Source organism: Pseudorasbora parva, chromosome 12 (assembly GCF_024679245.1).
Source record: "Pseudorasbora parva isolate DD20220531a chromosome 12, ASM2467924v1, whole genome shotgun sequence".
Taxonomy (NCBI): Eukaryota; Metazoa; Chordata; class Actinopteri; order Cypriniformes; family Gobionidae; genus Pseudorasbora; species Pseudorasbora parva.
This window is the reverse complement of record NC_090183.1, coordinates 42,863,986-42,882,789: the sequence shown is the minus strand read 5'-3', so window position 1 is coordinate 42,882,789 and position 18,804 is coordinate 42,863,986. Positions and strand designations below refer to the sequence as shown.

The 18,804-nt window shown below is 37.1% G+C and overlaps 1 protein-coding gene across 15 annotated transcripts in view; it reads left to right on the top strand.

Moving 5' to 3' along the window:
• ptprt (protein tyrosine phosphatase receptor type T) overlaps nt 1-18,804 on the top strand; it is a 318,020-nt gene that overhangs the window by 218,536 nt on the left and 80,680 nt on the right. For 5 of the 15 annotated variants that reach the window (XM_067460396.1, XM_067460402.1, XM_067460394.1 and 2 more), the window contains exons 14-16: nt 2,674-2,730; nt 9,396-9,531; nt 18,569-18,601. In XM_067460396.1, coding sequence (XP_067316497.1) covers nt 2,674-2,730; nt 9,396-9,531; nt 18,569-18,601 — 226 coding nt within the window. The remainder of the gene's footprint in view (nt 1-2,673; nt 2,731-9,395; nt 9,532-18,568; nt 18,602-18,804) is intronic. The other 10 variants (XM_067460395.1, XM_067460392.1, XM_067460405.1 and 7 more) reach the window with 4 other exon arrangements.

The window sequence follows — 18,804 nt, the reverse complement described above, 5'->3', positions numbered from 1 at the left end:
TGAGAATTGTTTCACTTATTGTTAGTTTGAATGAATGACACATTTTATTATTATTATTATTATTATTATTGATTTATTCACTTATTTTGCGTGTTTCTTTGTATATTCCAATGAGACATGCTTTGGAAAAGACCTTTGGCTGGGTTGATATTTGGATAGTTGAATGTCTAATTTAAGTTCCTGTAGCCCAACACACTCATTGAAACTCAGGTCATGTTTTGGTTGGTATTAAGCAGATGTGATATTAAAAATGTTATTTCCTCTGTATTCCTAATAGACCTTTGATTCTATAGTGGAACCCATTGCTAAACATGATGATGAAAACAAAAAGGACGAAGTCTTTTCATTGTACAGACAAAGCCCCAGTTGCATCAGGCTGAGATTAGCGCTCCCGGTTTCATTGAAAAATCTAAAATCCCATTTTATTTTACCTGCATGATTATCTGCCTCTGGCCAACAATTTTGTTCAGTTTCTTTTGCTCCATTTCATTTCCCCCTCTCTCTGTAAAAAGACCTTTTTACATAATCACTTCCAGGAACAGAGCAATCACAAGAGACTTCCTATTATTTAATGGACATCACGGATAAAGAGACACTATAGCTGTGCAGCGCTACAGACTCATCACATTATTTTCTTCCCCGTTCTTTCTTTTCCAGATTCTTTCATACCTTATGGCTTTTTTCTCCATCTTATTCAATAAGCTTGCTTCTGCACACACCTGTTTCTTTGTTTGTTTTGCTGAAATCATTTTATTTTGCTCCATGTCAGGCTTTTTCCTTTCATATCCCAGATAGATCCGTCCTGAGTTGGGTTCTTATGATTGTAAAAAAAAAAAAAAAAAAAAAAAAAAATACTTTTGTGTTTCTGTCTTAGAAAGACATGCTTTAATCTTTGTGATGCCTTGAATACAGACATTTGATGTTTCTCGACCGACCTTTATTGTTGGAGGTTTAGATTACGGGGTGAATTCACTAAAACGGTTGCGTGACTTTTGCGCCCTGCATCTTATTGACTCAGCAGCCAAAATCTAGTTTAATATGAGTGACGCATAACCGCAATGTATTTAAATAAAGTAATTGCTATTCATTTCAATGCAAACACATTTCTTTATTTGTGCATTAGACTTATTAGATTGCGCCTTATTCTTAAAACCCTGTGCATGTGCCTGGTACGATTAATGAGGAAATATTACCTCCCACATAAGTTGGCGGTAAGCGAAATATCAAGATATGAGTGCCGTTTTTGTATCTTAAAAAACCAATTCAGGCGTCTAGTTCGCAGTGGTGGAGCAATCATTTATCGCACCAGTTAAAGGCACAATATGTACGATTTTTGGATTAAAATAGCCAAGAACCACTAAAATATATATTTTGTTGACTTGTGTACTTGCATTATCCCAAATGTTTCCAAGAATGTTTAAATCCAGAGAAATAAACGATTTTAATCAGGTGCCTATCAATGACATCATACCCTCGATTTCTGTTTTAATTTTGTAGAAACCATGGAAACACCAAAGTCGCTTTAACATATGATGTGTTTTATTAGACAGGTGATTGGAGAAATTGATGGACAGAAAACTAATGATTGTTCTCCAGCTCAACACAGTTAGTCTTATTGTTTAAATCTGGTGTTCTTGATTTACCGCACAGAGTACCATGTTTTACCATGCCTAATATGATCTCGCTCACTGCAGTGTGAACAAGTGTCTCATAGTAGAGAGAGAGTAGCATTATAGCATCACTTGAACACACTCAGGTGTGTGTAATATGATAAACAGCGCTGCGTTCCCACACACACACACATGAGCAGAAGAATCAGAAGCGTTCGTCTGTGGCAGAATAAAAGCTCCGGTGCTCTCGAGCCGTGTGTCGCGCTCGTCTCTCATTAGCAATCGTTCAGCTTCTCCTGCGTCATACTACAGTAACGCTAATAAATCTGTAATACATCAGCTCATCCATTAATATGATTTCTGCCAGAGTCCCGTCGGCTTCATTTCCACCGGCTCGGCTGTAGACAACTCCAATGATTCCACGACATCAAGGCGTCATCAAACTACATAGTGACATATAGTGGAGAAAATTACATATTGTGCCTTTAAATATGTCAAATTGTAGAAACCTGCTGCATTCTCCAAATCTTAGCACTCTGAACTGGCATGCAAGATGGGGGATTGTGGCGGATTTTGTAGCAACATTAGCACAGTCACCTCATTTGCATAATTCCTATATTGAATCGAGTGCAAAAACAATGCAAATAAACAACAGTAGACGCAATTCAGTCTTAGTGCATTCCCCCAAATGTATTTATTTCCAAGCAGATTTGATTACAGTTTTCCATTCTTTTCAGTTTTTATACAATTGGAAACTCTCAATAGAATAATTTTCAAAGCCACATAACCTCAACCTCGAATAAAAAAATATAAAATTACAAAATAATAATAATGAACTCTTATCCTCTTATCCTACCCTGTCAGTTCCATTAGATGACTCTGGAGTAATACTAATTTTCCCTTGCGATTAAGCCTACCTGTTGTATCCTATACATTTCAGTTTCCTTTCCAGCCAAATGAAGGAAGCTCAGATGATCAAGTTGAAAGCATAATTCTTTAGACTATTTTTCTTTCCTTCTTTTCTCTCATGCATGCCGGCCTGGAACGTAAAACCTTGTCTTAGTGGTAATAGGTAGGGGACAAAATACCACGCCCTACATACTTGTCATTCCCAGTGAAGGTGAATATTATACCATAGTCAAACTTTTCTTTCTTCTTTGTTCTTTTCATCCACATTTCTTCCGCTGTTGTTTCCTTCTCTCTTTTTTTTAGACCGTGTTCCCTTATTTTGCTTCTTTCCATCGACATCTTAATGCATTTTTTGCATGTCTGGTCCACTAAAAAGTCTAGCTGGTTCTCATTGACTTCATTGACACTATTGTAATCTGGGACCCTGAGAATGTTCAGAGCCGCCCACGTTTTAAATGACCATATTAAATATTAATATTTCATGTTTAAAAACAACAGATATCCCCTCTCTACTATAGTTTTGCTCATGACCTTGTTATGCTCTGAAAAATGAATTTATAATTTCAATCAATCCTTTTTAAAGAGCATTGCCACCTTAGAAATGAAATAATCTTTCTTTGAATGATCTGTTGTTTATTCAGGGAAAATATGGCTGTCTTTATATATATCGTATTTTATTTTTTGAATAGTTTTTTAAAATGTATTATTAATTCAGACCATTATTTAAATGTTTGGATATGCATAAAGATATTCTAAACGAGGAGCTTAATAAGTTTCTGAGCAAAATGTGAGCGTAAAGTGATACATGTTGCCTTACCTTAACACTCCACCCCTTACATGTGACCGCTTCACCCAACATGACCCCAGTCATACACACTGACCCTGCCAGCCTAACCGATGTGTGAGTGTGTGTGTGTGTGCGCATGTGAGTGTGTTTGCCAGCATGTTTTGTGTACATTAGTATGCTTGGATGTTTGTGTGTCTTTACTGTGCCAGATATATATATATTCCTGTGCACATATACAATGTGTGTGTGGTAGTATTGAGTGTGTTTACAGTTATATTTATAATTGTATGTTCATGTAATTATTCCGTTATTTCTATTATATATATATATATATATATATATATATATATATATATATATATATATTGAAGGATATATTTTGTTGTTCCGATCAGATGTCAAGCCCTTGTACACATGCACAGATGTCAGCTCTTTAGTTCCAGTGCAATATGGTCCACGTCTCATTGCTTCTCCATTTCACTCTACAGTCACATACAATATGTTCAATTGCCCTGACTGAAATTACAAATTGCTTGCACTAAAATATCTCGCATTTCTAAAGGGTCTTGCTGGATATCTGTGTTGCACAGGAGATAGTCCACTTTTACTCAGCTAGTGAACCGTTACAATGCTTAATCGTCTGAATTATGCAGATTAAAGCTGTCATCATTTTACATTTTAAATATATATTTTGACATGAGGGAGCATATAAGGATCATAATTATAATTTGAGAGTTGAATTTGAGTGCAAACTGGCCCCAAAAAGTAATTGCACAATTAATTGAAACTTGAATATGCACAGATAGCAAAATATCGAAGCAAGTGGCAATTATTGAAAAGACAGACAGTACAAACACACTTTAGAAACAACACATTTTACTGAAAGAAGATTGTTGGGTTTTAAATTAACAGTATTTAACTTCAAATTTGCATCAATATATATTTATTTTGCAGATTTGTTTCCTATGTATGCATTGCAATTCATACGACTTTTCCAAACCCTTTTTTGGGCCAGTAATATTCACTTACCATTACAAAGCAAAACCTAGTTGTGTTTGCTACATGATCCCAACAGTCTCAAAAACAAGCAAAAGAAACAAACACAACACATCATGCATTATGCATGTACACTTTGAGCCTGAAATCAATTGGCAGTTTACACAAATACTCTTTGTTTCTCAACGCTCCCATCTGGAATCTAACTAAATTTAACAAAAGGATCAGCAATGCTTAAACCCATGTACGCTGAATTAGAAACAGAGGAGATTTTAAGTCAAATGTATTTAAAATACACCCTTTAACCTTTCTATTTGGTTAAGGGGGGTGTATTTTTGAGCCATTTGCATCATGGGTTGTTTACATATTAATCTGAGTCCATTTGAGATTATAATCCTGTTAGATGCATCCAACTGTAATCCCGTCGACTGGCAAACAATAGCCGTGGAGATATCAGCGGCGATATGCACCCCAATAAATCCTTGCGTCCTAAATAAAGGTTTAAATAAAGTTATACAAAAGTGCCCTTTTCACACGCTAACCGAACCACACAGTATCGCAGAATGTCGGCAATAAAAACACACCCACTCCAACGCCCCCTGTATATGGTAGGGATTAACTTTTAATATGATGGGCTTTGATAATAATTCCTCTTTGATACTTAATTTTACCCCATCAAAATAAAAGGATTTGCATACTCACATATTTTTATTGGGTACACAATCAGAGCTTGTAGAGTGGGTGAAGGGAAATGCAGTTGAGTGCTTCTAATCAAGGGTAGTTTGTGTTTTTTATTTTATGGTGGGCAGGAAATAGCATAGGTCTTAGAAGAGCACTTCTGCATGATTTCTAAGATCCTTGTGGCCTGTGGTAGGGTATGAGAGTCATTTGAACCAATAATACGTCAAATTGATACGAATACAAGCGCATTTAATCACTATTTCATCATGTTTACTAGGTTGTGGGTATATGTATTGAATGATTTGTTGGCCAATTGATTTTACTTCAGGACTAAGATTTACTCCATGCTATTATCAGTCATAAGTAGGTGATGTTATTGTGTAGGGACATTTTCTATCCAGATGGCATTTTGAGGGTAGATTCAACACAACATTTTAATTGATTAATATTTTAAACGTACGTGCTAAAATGAATCTGGTTTAGGTGTATGCTTGCATATAGAGCTCTATGAGAAGTGATATTGTCCCAAAGGGTTGGTAAAATGAGTCAAGAGATTGGTCAAGATTAATATTGTGGAGGTGAAGATAGTGCTGGATGGGAGGATGATATCAGAAAATAGGCTGAAAGAACCACATGATGGCAAAAGTGTCTATTAGGATGTGTGAATGTGTTTGTGTGTGTGGATCATGAACTGTTGAACCCAATCGGATCAGAGCAGACTGGAGGACGTGGGGTTCAGTTACCACGTTGATAGAGTCAAAGGAGAAGACATAGTCCATCCACGTAGACCATCTGTAGTGCTGCCTTCCCCTTCCGACAGCTCTAGATGGAGCTAAAAAGTGTTACTCGCTAGAAAACACTCCAAAGACTGGCAAGGTTAGAAGAGATAGGCTCAGTGTTCTTTCAAAGGTCAGAAGAAGCAAAACTTGTGATCATTTTAAAAGTCTAGTCTCAGACATATGTGTCTTACTCACCGGGTTCAGACTACATAATATCAGCCCAATTTTCGCACGATTCATTAGAGGTAGGGTAAGGCTGTGCGATTGAAATGTGGTTGATTTTTGCCCAGCGATTATGAAAACGAGATAAATGACGTGAAGCGTTTTTTGTGCCGCTGCCACATTCCCTCCCGCGCACCCTTTCCTTCACATCAGTGTGTTTTCGTTCCTCCCTAAAAACCCTTGACCTCTAAATAACCTGAATAAGTTAGTGCTGTAAAATGCAGTCTGCCGTTGCTAAACTGCGGGACGTGCTATATATTTAAAAGTGTTGTTAACAGCGCATTAAGCCGTGAAAGAGATGCTGTTTGAGAGTATACTGTGAGCTTCAGATACACGCCTAAACGGTCAAAAAGCTTACACACAAATATGTCGAAATGCCGTTTTCGTAAGTGTTCTTGTAAACCCAGTTGGTGATGGCTTGTGTGAATGTAAACACTTAGAGCGTGTGTGTAGCAGTATATTAGATCCGTGCGTTAGCTCTAAAAAGTAACTGCAGGCTAATACATCTTTTACTTTTACTTGCATTAATTAATTTAGTATTAAATTTTGCTGAAGTATCGATAATTGTGAAATTTCACTGACATTTAAAATGACTCATGATCAAAAATGTATTTCATCATCACCAACCAATAATCATGTTAAATAATCATTATTTCAATATTGAGCAAATAATGATTTTAGCCATAATCGAGCATCTCTAGCAGAGTGTCACGGTGATTTGTAAAAGACGATGGGCGTTGGGATGTAAGAATCGATTGTTTGTCTCTTATAGTGTCATAGTAGCCTACAACCGAAGCAGCGACCTCAAAGCTTCACAACATCCCAACTATTTGACCGTAAAAAAATATTGAAGACTCGACATCGTCCGTTTCTGCTTGCCAGATTTGAAGCTTTCAGACGGCCTGCACGGCGCTGACATCTTGGGACAGAGTCTGTGCAGTAGAGATTTCGGGACCGTAGTTGTGCAGTAGAGAGCAGGAAGTACAGTCGTGATATCAAAAGCCCGCCCACAATCTCGCAGATACAGAACAACTAATTATGTTGGTGTGAAATAAACAGATGTAGCTTTGAATGTAGAAATTAAAGCTAAAGCTCCAATCTGCTCCAAAAAATTCAGAAAAAAGTCTGTTAGTGCCTCAGTGACAACTTCACTCAGAGAAGACTTCAATCTCCCCTGTCTCTGGTTCATGACATCACACCCCCCGTTTTCATAGCATCAAATAACTAACTAAAACTAAACTTATTTTAAAAACGAACACTTGAAATGAAATCATCGTGATGATAACTGTCTTCAATGACATAAACTAACTTTGGGGAAACATCTTAGAAGTGTAATTTTATTTTTTAGTTTGCCTCGCGTCCATTAGAAAACACAGAGGGGCGGCTATACTGGGACCGGTCACTGCGGACGATCGAGGCACGCGAAAGCTTCAGTATCTGAGAGGGGTACTGCAGGCTTGGTCCCGACAGAAAGACTAGAATGTTGCATTTTTTCCAGTCCTCCAAAACGGGTTCCATCACATCTGCACATAGGAGCAACAAAGCTCTTCGTCTTTGTTTTTGGAATTCGGTGGCTAGTTACTGCTTTTCGATGATATCATGCTCATCAATAAAGACATGTTTCTTGTCCTCTACAATAATATATCATGTAGTCTGAACCTGGCATCAGGGGTTTGCTTATGTTGCTTTGGGCATGTTCACACAGAATGCGTTTTTCCATTCCACTTAGTTAGACTTAGTCACTTAGTTGCTCAAATGAAAACAAGTTAAACTTGAAAACAAAAAATCTCTAGACCGTGTGTTTTTTTTTCTGCTCCACTGGACCTGCGTTTTTAACTGCAAAAGTGGTTCTGTGCAGATAGCCCCTTAGTAGCAGACTCACTGAAAATGAATGATTTCTGATTATGTCACTGAAAATTGCTATAAGCATATGCACGTCATGCTTTCTTGTAAAAATAGCTGAACATCCTTAAATCAAGAGACATTTATTTGAGAAGCAAAACTGCTTAAAATAGTGAGACTTTTTCAGTGAATATTTTTGAATGTGTTTTTTTTGAAACACCATTGGCTTGTATATATTTTAATACTGAAAAACAAGCCAAAAAATACAGATTAATAAAAGGACTTTTTTATTGATTTATTTTCGTGTAGGTTTAGCTCTTCAGCATACAGTTCCAGAAATGTCTTTTTGGTTGAATGTTTAATCTTCTCATGCTCAAAAGGACTGTGCGGTTTGAAGGAAATAAATAAATCAAATGATTGAGCTCACATGAAAGCAAAACACCCACATAGAGAGATCAATGTGTTAATATGCAGCAGATTGTTAAAGATGTCGCACTGGCAGGTTTAAAAAAATTCTCTTAAATGCAAAGTGAAGGTAAAAATAACAACATAATTGTTTAATCGTTGAAGGCAGGGATTACGTGCTTTTCTAAGGTTTGTGTATCTGTAGATATTTTATGCAGCCATATATTTATATGTATATATTTATCTATATATATTGTATTTTATAAGTCTATACAACCTGTCTTCTTTGCTTTAAGACTGATGTAGATTGTTGGTGTAGTATTTCATTTAGTTCATGTTTGAAAATAAAATGCAAAGAAAACAACTAGATGATTATGATCTTTTCAACAGTCAATTATGGCAACAGCAAGCAGCTGAAATTCTTTCATAGAAATAATGGCAATTTCACAGTAGAATTACATGCCTGATGAAGGTAGATGAGCCGTTTGGTGTGGAGCCACGCTAATCTGAACAGTATTTCTTTTCTTAAAGTCATGCATGGTTGTACAGATTTTATACAGATATGAAATATATCGTCAACAAAACAAGACGTGGTGCATGCGAATATGCAACACTCCTATGTACACAAAGACACACATTCATCTGCACGAACCTCTACCCTTCATCCTCTTTTTGTTTGGCTAATCTTTCTTGTATCCATATTTCATGCCTGCAGTTCTTGCATTGAATTGTCTTATGTTTTTTTATTTTTTATTCTCTAACCCAAAACCCAAAGGCCCTAAATTGTTTCATTTCACCACAGTGATCCAGTATTTGAAAAGCTCCTTAAGGTCTTTTTGTCTGTTGCCTGTAATTAATGCCATTCAATAAACGATTCCCCTTTGCCATAGACCCGCCACACAGTAATGATCAGTGTCACCTGTGCATTTGTTTTGTCTAAATTTAAATGCATTTACTTCATTTCATTTTGAATGTGTGCGTCTTTTGAATATGTTCCCTTCGTGCGTATGAAAGTGTGTGTTTGAATGGGTTTCATTTTTATGTGTTTCCATTTGACTCTTGTACGTGTTGGTTGTGTGTGTGTCATCGTAGAACATTTCTCAACAGCTCTTGTCTTAGTTAAAGACCCTTTCTCTTCTTTGTGATGTACTTGTTGCTTTAAAGGTGCATCTACCCAGAATTCCAATGACATAGAGCCTGAAAAACAGGTGGACAGCACTGTAAAGATGGCAGGCGTCATTGCGGGAATCCTCATGTTCGTCATCATTCTTCTGGGCGTTCTTCTCACCTTCAAACGCAGGTACTGCTTGCACACACTTTTAGCCTACCGTTACAGTGAATAATAGAATGTAAGTGTATATAAGGCTGCTCATGTTTAAATACAAGGTACAATAGCTAAGACACATTTATTTTCAGGGCAATTTGAGGTTGTTAGTTTTTATTAGCATTTCTTTTGACATAATCAGCTTTTGTGTCTCCTGGTGAAACATGCACACTGGCTTTCTTTCATCGCATCTCTTTCTCTCACCAACTTACCCCCCCCCCCCCCCCCCAAAACACCCCCTCATGTCATTGTGCCTTACAAGAGCCCACCACTTCCCATAGTGCCTCTACCGTCCCTCGCACGGCTCTGCTCTCCTCACAGGCCTTTAGTGTCCGTCTGCGGGACAGTTTATGTAGTCTAGGCAGAAATCACAGGGGTGTTTGTCTGACCTGCTGTTTAAGGCTTGAGCCCTTTGAACTGAAGTCAAAACTAGAGTTTGAGATATATGGGATGTGGTTGAAAAGATCCTATCAGCAAGCAATAAACTGATATTTAAGCTATCGATAAGCTGATATTTGACCATTTTCAGTTTTTCTGCACTTAACAGTAGTAGTTTCCTTATGTCAGGTACAAAACCTATTGGCAGTCTTGACTACATTGTAAATATATCAATATTTAATAATAAACTTTCGGTTTTTAAATATTTTAGTGCATTTTCTGTAATTTTTTTATATTATATTAATTTAATATTAATATTATGACATACATATTTATACTATATTGTAGTGTTGTCACAATACTGGAATTTCTCACTTTGATACGATACCTTGAAGAATATATTTAATACCATTTTGTATATAAAGGGGATAAACTGACATTTAGATAATTTTTTAATAATTTTGTTCATACGTTAAATCTAGTCAATTAATATTTTCAAGCTTCAATGACAATACCGTTAGTTATCTCACCTAAATGAATCTGTGTTTTTACAATGGGCTAATTTGGTTGCAATAGCTTACACAGCACAAGGAAGCTTGATTTTAAACTTTGAGTTGAATTCTCAAAGAAAGGGACAGTCAGTAATAAAATGAGCACATGCAAACAAATGACAAGTAGTAGGACAAATACATACAATAGATTAGATATGTATTAAAGCTTTTTAATTCATACAGTAGTATTCAGGTAAGAAATTAAAAAAAAATCAATAAAGTAATCAAATGTACAATAACACTGTATAGTTTTCATTGTAAAAATGAATAAAAGTTATTCAGTAAAGTGCGGCGAGGGATTTTCTCCTTTCCTTTTGTTTGATTAACAGACAGCAGAAGGTTTATTAGGCTGCTGTCACTTTAAGACGTAATGCTCGGTCGAGTGTACTCTTACACACGTTTTCCTTCTCTTGACATTTCTGAAGACATGTGTTCAGGACTCGTGAGCTGTTTGAGAGGCAGCTTTATGTGTGCCTGCTGTAACACCAACACTATTCAACCAGAGAATGAGACGAGTGAAGGGAGGCGGGTGTGTGTCAACTCGCTATCAGAGAGAATAGAGAGCGAAGAAGTGCAGCAGGTATCGATGTATCAATACTGCAGGAAATGAGTATTGGAACCGTTTCAGATATTTCAGTATCGATATGGATCAAAAAAAGCATTTTTTTTTTTTTTACAACACTACTATACTGCCATTATATTAGCCATGATATTTGATAATAAACTGTTTCTAATAAAGAGTAAATACAGTGCCAATTTATTATGAATAATTTAATGTTAATATTGTAGTAGTACTTTATTGTTCAGCCTAAGCTGAAAATTAAAATATTCACATTTCTTACCTTATTCAAAATACTTTTTGTATTTGGCAAAATAAAATTGCTGAAATTATCTTGTTTGACAGAATATTTAAAGACAAGTTAAAAAAAAAAAGACTCAATGTCATTTTGTTCTAGGCAAGAGCTTCTTTGTACTATAAGGTGCTTGTTTTACACACACCAGTAATTTGCCAGGTACAATTATGTTAATAGCTTAATAACTTTAATTGTACCTAGCAATTAAGTACAATTAATAATTAATTGCTGACCACTAAAAACTGGTGGAAAATATAATTTCATGGTAAATGAATACATTTCTTGAAGACATCAAATGATGGAGAAGAGTATTATAACGTGGCCAGGGATGTAGTGGAGGCTAAACGCACGTAAACGCCGTTTACGCACCTCCCAAAATTCAGAAATAGCGTTTACCCACCTCCAAAGTGCGTTCATCCACCTCTAAATAGAGTTCATCCACTTCTAAATAGAGTTCATCCACTTCTAAATAGCCTACAGTTCCTAAGCCATTGTAAATTAAGCTTGTGTCGTTTTTGTTTCATATTGTTCATTTTCATTGGTTGTCTTTCATATCGTGCTGCAACTGTCAGTGAGAGTAGTGGGAAGTTCAGATCATTTTACTGACTCGGATCTTTGAGTCTTGTTCAGCAAAATGAACCAATCTTTTCTCTTCCCGTCTCTATGGGACTGACAGGAAGAACAAAAGACTCGGATCTCACCTGTCGATTCAGAATCAGAACAATCAGAACCCATATGTTGCGTAATGCGCACGTGCAGTCAAAACAAAGTGAACGAATCACTCTCTGAGACAACTCGGTAGTCCCGAGTGATATTAAAGATTCGTTCAAAATGAACAAATCACTCTCTGAGACAACTCCGTAGTCCCGAGTCATATTAAAGATTCGTTCAAAATGAATCATTCATGAACGACACGCAACCAAGATTCAGAAATGGATATCCAGAAATTTTCAGAATGACAATTATCCATTTGTAGTACATTTAATCAGCTTGTGACACTTTTCAATCACTTTTCAAGTGGACAAAGAGGCACTCTGGACATTGTTGTGATATTAATTAATCACAGGCAGCTGGTTTAATGTAGAGAGCATGTCGAAACCCTGTAAAAAAGCTGTAATGATGCAGTGTATTTTGTGTTCAAATAGAACATTTTTGGTTTTCTTGTTTTTATAGTTTAGCAAAATCGTCTGTTAATGTCGGCAGCCATTAGGCTACACTTGTGGAAACTACAGTCCAACTTATATTGTCTTTCTTTTTTTGATTACAGAAACTGAGTTTTCTTTAAATTAAAATATGTGGCACCAAATTCATCCTTCTGTCGTTAATCTGCACCTGCCTCATTAGCAATTGGCAAAAAACTGAAATCCACAACTATTTTGATATTCGATTAGTCGGCTTAAGTAATTTTTTTAAGACAAAAGTCAAATTCTTTTGATTCCAGCTTGTTTAATGTGAATATGCTCTAGTGTGTTCTCTCATATGTGCTCATATTAGCCACCTCGTATTAAGTACGAGTTGCCGTGAGATCGGGCTGCATACACCGGTAGGCAGTGGCCCACCGTGACCACGATGCGGTCTCCCAGAATTTATAGTTTACCCACCTCTTTTTTTACCACTACACCTCTGAACGTGGCACTTATTCAGATATTCAGACGCACATTGTAGTTAAGCACACTTTCTGCATTTCAAAGAGCCCATTTAAAGGCCCACTGAAGTGTCTTGAAACGCGCCGCATTATTCAATGTGTTGACGGGATTTCCCCTGAACCGGCTCCAGCTGTTAGCAGCTCCTCCCTTTTTTTGAAACAGCCAATAGCGTTTCGTTAATATACAGTTTGTCTAGAGCGCAAGAGCGGATCTTCTCTTTCTGTTTGGTAAAGCCAGTTTCCTCGAACCGTTTATCATCATAATCTCCTCCATATCGCTTTGAAATGCTGCATTCTGTGCAGAATTCAAATGGTTCAATATGTTTGTTGTCTGCGCGAACTCGCACGTATGATCCGCTCTGCGCTCTTTCGTCTGTAAATTTAGACCAGAGCCGTTGGGGTGTGTGCGCTGCTGCGGTGCGTGAAACTAACGTGAAAGCATACTTTATTCGCCTCAAATGAAAGCACATTTACACTGAATCGTTTCCTATCACAAAAATAGTGTGCTGTGTGCCTTTCACCATGTAGAAATTAGTAAATGTGTGTTACCTGACCGATTTCAGCTTCAGCAGTGTAGGGGGCGGGCTTTAGATTCTAGAGCGCATTCTGATTGGACAGAAGATTTGACGAGAATGCGATGATGTCACCAAAATCTGAGATTCGTTTTAACGGAAGTGAGAGACTGTAAATTTTGAATGCTTACATCTCCTAAATGCAAATTTTGTCAAAGTTTTGTAACATACCAGCTTATTCATAACTTTAAGGCTAACACAGTCATACTAAAAGTAACAACTGTATTTTTTTTTGGATTTCAGTGGACCTTTAAGTGTTTACTGCAGGCGTCTTACTTACAATAGGAGAAGATTGCATGAAAAACATGAATTGAAAAACATGTATTACACATTTAAGAACCAATGGCAAATACTTTTAAAAAGTTGACATCTGTGAAAGTTTTTATATAATTTGCTCATTGTCCAGTACTAGAAGGGCAATTGTAAATTACCTATAGAACTCGCTCGAATCCCACTGTGACCATTCCTGTTCTTCATGGCATGGTTGGTGTCCGCACTCATACTGCTTTTCTTAAATAGCTGATTACTTTGCCCACGTTTTTATGCATATTATCCTAGACCTAGGCTTTTAACCTGTTTGATTGTTCACAAGGGCAGAGGGATCACAGGAACTTTAGTTAGAGTGCATGACACATTGCCAATATGAGCCACAGTCGGAAATACAATAGTGGTTAAAACCACCAGCTAAATCATTAAGCTCTAATTACCATGAATTGTAAAGGAGTGCCTGACAGCACCATTGTTAATGCATCACTGTCTGGAGCAGTGTGAATTGAAACTTAATGATAGATCTCGCTATTAAAAGCGCAGGAATCAAAAGGTTAGCCATGAATGGCCTTAGTAGGTGTTCATCTTCCGCAGTCGATGAAGGAAGGGCACTTCTGCTATTCATGAGGCAGAGTCTTAACGCTCAAATATTGCAATAATAGCTTGAGTCATAGTGGCGGAAGTTATATGCAAACACGAGTTCTACAAGTCTGGATTCACAGCTCAGACTGGTCTTCAGCATTTTGTTCTGATCCCTAGTGAGTTGCTTCCCTCTATGCTATCTATGTAGGCAGCTACTTTTTAAGGCAGACAGTAAGAGTTTATGTTTGAGTTTTGCTGAGCTAGCAAACATAAAAAATACATAGCACATGCACATATCGGATGAGGTATTTTAGTACCTTTTAAAGGTAGTTTTAAGTACCTTTCTGTAGTGAAAGACTAGTAAATCAGGCAGTGTTGCAATTCTGCGTCCTGTTTTCCACCTCAATTCAAATTCAGATACTCTGTTGGAATTTTAGAGGCATTCTCAAATGAACAGTGAGCACAACCTTGATATTTGTTCATTTTCTGATTATCTTACAACAATGTCATCTATGCTCAATGTGCTGTTTAAAAGCTCAGCAATGTCAGTAGATAACGACGTTAATTTTGAGTAAAAATATTGCTGTTTAGGTAAATGATTACATTCTAAAAATGGGTTAAAAAAGGTTAAAAACAACCCAAGATCGGTTGATAATGGAAAACCCCAGCAATTGGGTTGTTTTAACCTAGCGATTGGGTTGTTTTAAGCAAAACATTTAACCCAACCGCTGAGTTAGAACAACCCAATTGTCACCTCAACTTGGGTTGTTTTTGACCCAGCATTTTTTAGAGTGTATAGGTGTTACACCCCGTGGCTCAAAGGGACTCAACAAAGATTGGGACACACACGAAAGCCAAAATAAAATATGAAATTTATTAACAAAATAGAACTATACAGAAAAAAACAGTATTAAGTGTAACAGTCAGGAATCAGTGTGTTGTTTAATGAATGCATGAAAGGGTAATGTGCTGTAGTAGTGTTGGATGTGCCAAAGAAACAAAGTCAAACAAACGCAAAACAACAATCAAGTCCAGTCTGCCGCCTCTTTGGGCCTTTTCCTCAGACTCCTTTTAACAAGGCCCAACAGGAAGTCAGCAACAGGTGCTTAATCAAACTATCTGAGAACAGCTAGTTAAGGGCGGAGCCAGCCAACCATCCTCCTCAGCCTGGGGAAACCCCACTTAACACAGGAGTCGTCACAATAGGGCACTACAATTATACGTTTTTAGCATCAGAGATCTCAAGAAATCAATTTGCGATGATTGTGGATGTCTGCTCTCTAGTTGCACACTAATGCATTTTGTATTCAGGAGAAAAGACAAAATTGCTTATCCCTCAACAACTTTTGATCATTCATATTTTAGCCACTGACACCAGCACTCAAGTCAGGCGATGATGTCTCATGAATTGCAGCATTTTACATGTCTTTCAGTCACCATGAATTATTTCTGTGGCATCAAAAATGCTCATAAGCTATGCTTTTTTATCTCTCTGAGCTTGTGTAAAGCATGTTTTTTTAAAGGCAGGAGCGATGGACTTCATTTTTAGACTAATAATACAAGGATGAATGGAGTGGACAGGCTGAGTCTAATGGCAAATTGATGTTTTACTTCTTGGTCCCCTTAGGCATCTTTGACCAAGACTAGGATAGATTAATAATGGATGACTCGCATATCTTTTAAAAGTTGGAATTGTGGCTGCCTTCTTGCATTGCGTCGCAGGAGATTTGGCTCTGGTGCCGTTTAGTTTGGATACCTTAGCATACTCGACCTGAAAGAACATGCATTGGTGATGGTACTCATGAAGTCTAATGTGCTGTTTCACATTTCTGTATGCTACCTGTGCAATAGGCCATATTTTTCCTTGTCTCACAAAAGCTGTCAAGAACAAGTTTAGGTCACATTTCAACGCAAATCAAAGTGTTTTTAAGAAAAGTAAGCCTATTATCAGCTTTTTTGTATTGTGATCATTTCAGCGCAGGCTCATTAGAAACCTGCGGCAACATTTCTGCACGTTCAACATTTTCACTTTTCACAACAATTTCAAAGTGAAATGTCCAGTGACTGCGCTAAAAGCGTGTTCAGTTTTATCTGAAACGAATGTGAATGGCAGAGTTGCCAAAGTTTCATTACGTTGGTTTTTGTACACATCACAAAAAGTTCGGAATTGAAATGTGTGGCAGTAAAAGGTTATTGGTCCATCACGGTTTTTAAATTAAACATTAAGCCCTAAACCTACCCATTAGTGTTAAAAAAGAAGAAATTTGTTTGACATAAACTCAATTGCTGAAGCAACCATGCCATTTTAGTTTGATTTTAGTCATCTTTTAGCTCTTTTGTTGTAACTCATGTTTGACAGGATTCGTACCTGAGCTACCGAGCAAGCTTTGTACTTTAGAAAAACCAAACATATGGAGCCGGTTATGTGACGCAAACTCGTTATTCGTTCGTTGACAAATCATGACATGCACTATGGCAAAAGGTGTGTTGAGCTGTGTGAAAATAAGTTTTTATTAATCCTTATTACACGGTTCTGTGAAATACTTGATTCTGATTGGTCAATCGCGCATTCCAGCGGTATGTTATTCCCAGATAACAACCGCTCATCCGGGTAATATGAGTTATCTTGACCGGTACTACTTCTATGCTTAACGCTGGCGCCGTCTTGTGTCTTAAGCAGCCGTGGGTTACAATGGAAGACTTCAAGGCGGGTTTCCTTTATAACGTTTTTAATATAGATATTTTTCTTACACAAATGCATCGATTTGAATCAGAAGGCTCTATTAACCCATCGGAGCCGTGTGGAGCACGTTATTTGACGGACAGCTGCATTTTTTTATGGACTTCAATCACAGCTACAACTACTGCTGGGATTAACGTTAGCCTGGACTTTTTAAATATAACTCCGATTATATTTGTCTGAAAGAAGAATGTCATATACACCTATAATGACTTGAGGGTGAGTAAATCATAGGCTTGGTTTCATTTTTGGGTGAACTAACCCTTTTAGCATTCATTTTCAACATTTAGCAGCAATAGATAAAGGCTTAAAGCAGGTTGGAACTGTTTTTCTTCGTGGAAGATTTGCGTAAGAGCTAATAAAATATTTAATCTCAAGACAATATTTTGTGTCTAATAATTATTTATTTGAGACTAGTAGCCGTGTCATAAGCGGGATAATGTACACCCAGCTGGTTGTTATCGCAGAATACACCCCTTCAGAATTCACCTCGGGGTCCTGATCACTCTGTCGGGGTTTATTCTGCGATAACAACCGGCGGGGTGTACATTATCCCTTACATAATCAGCCCATAATCATAATTTAGTATGAAATGGATTAAATGTGCTCGCTGTTTTACTGCCTCTACTGTTCATATTTCTGTTGGAAACTGCAGCGATAAGTATGTATTTTGTTTTGTACATGTTTTGCAGAAATGTCGCCTCAAGTACGTTTTTCCAATGAGCCTGTGTGGGACAATTTTCCTCACGATTAAAACATTTTCCCTTGAGTTCTCATTGCTGTAACATTTTAACAGTTGAGAAATTCTCCTTATTATGGTGATTGTCATTAGATTTTAATACATTTTTAAATAAAATATTAGCACTTTACCATTATCATATTGCATGCATTAATATTTTCCATTTATATATACAGCGCATTTTAAATATTTATAAATTAATCTTTTTCTGTAATGAGAATTAGATGTGTTTTGTGTTGCAGTAATGGGAATTTCTTGGTCTTAAAAGGTCTTTATTTAGATTTTGTGGTGAAATGTGACCCACACCTGGTCTTGACACTTCATAACTAACCTCACATGGTAATGTCAGATGCATTTTTTAGGCATACTGGCATTTTTTTTAGTTTTGATTGATGTATAACAAGCGCTTTATATGTGAGGCATGGGACAACGTAACATTTCCATCTCAGCGCTCACTTCTCACTCAAGCTTCTCCATTTCAGCGAGAGTCAAAACTTGAAGAGTTGCATGCAGCGCAATATATACACTCACTGTTTGGCCTACCACGCAGGAAACTCCTCAAATGCTGTATTATATGCTGTGAAGTATGAAAAGGTGATGTGTGCGCGTGTGTGAGCGTGTGTTACTTAACCTCTAGACTCATACCCTGTCTTTTATTTCTTCTCCTCTGGGCTACGTCTGCTAGAGAAATCCACACCTGGAGAACTCTAAGTGTGGGGTATTGTATGTTTAATTCTAGCCACAGTACGCATCCTGAGCCCATTCGCACACCATTCTGTTTGATTTGATCTCATTTGTGCCATGTTATACACGTATCTTCATTTATTGTGATTTATTTTTTAGCTCGTTTTTGCCATTCACATTTTGGCACATGCACGGAAACTATCATCTTGATTTGTTTGTATTAGTGATTAAATATAA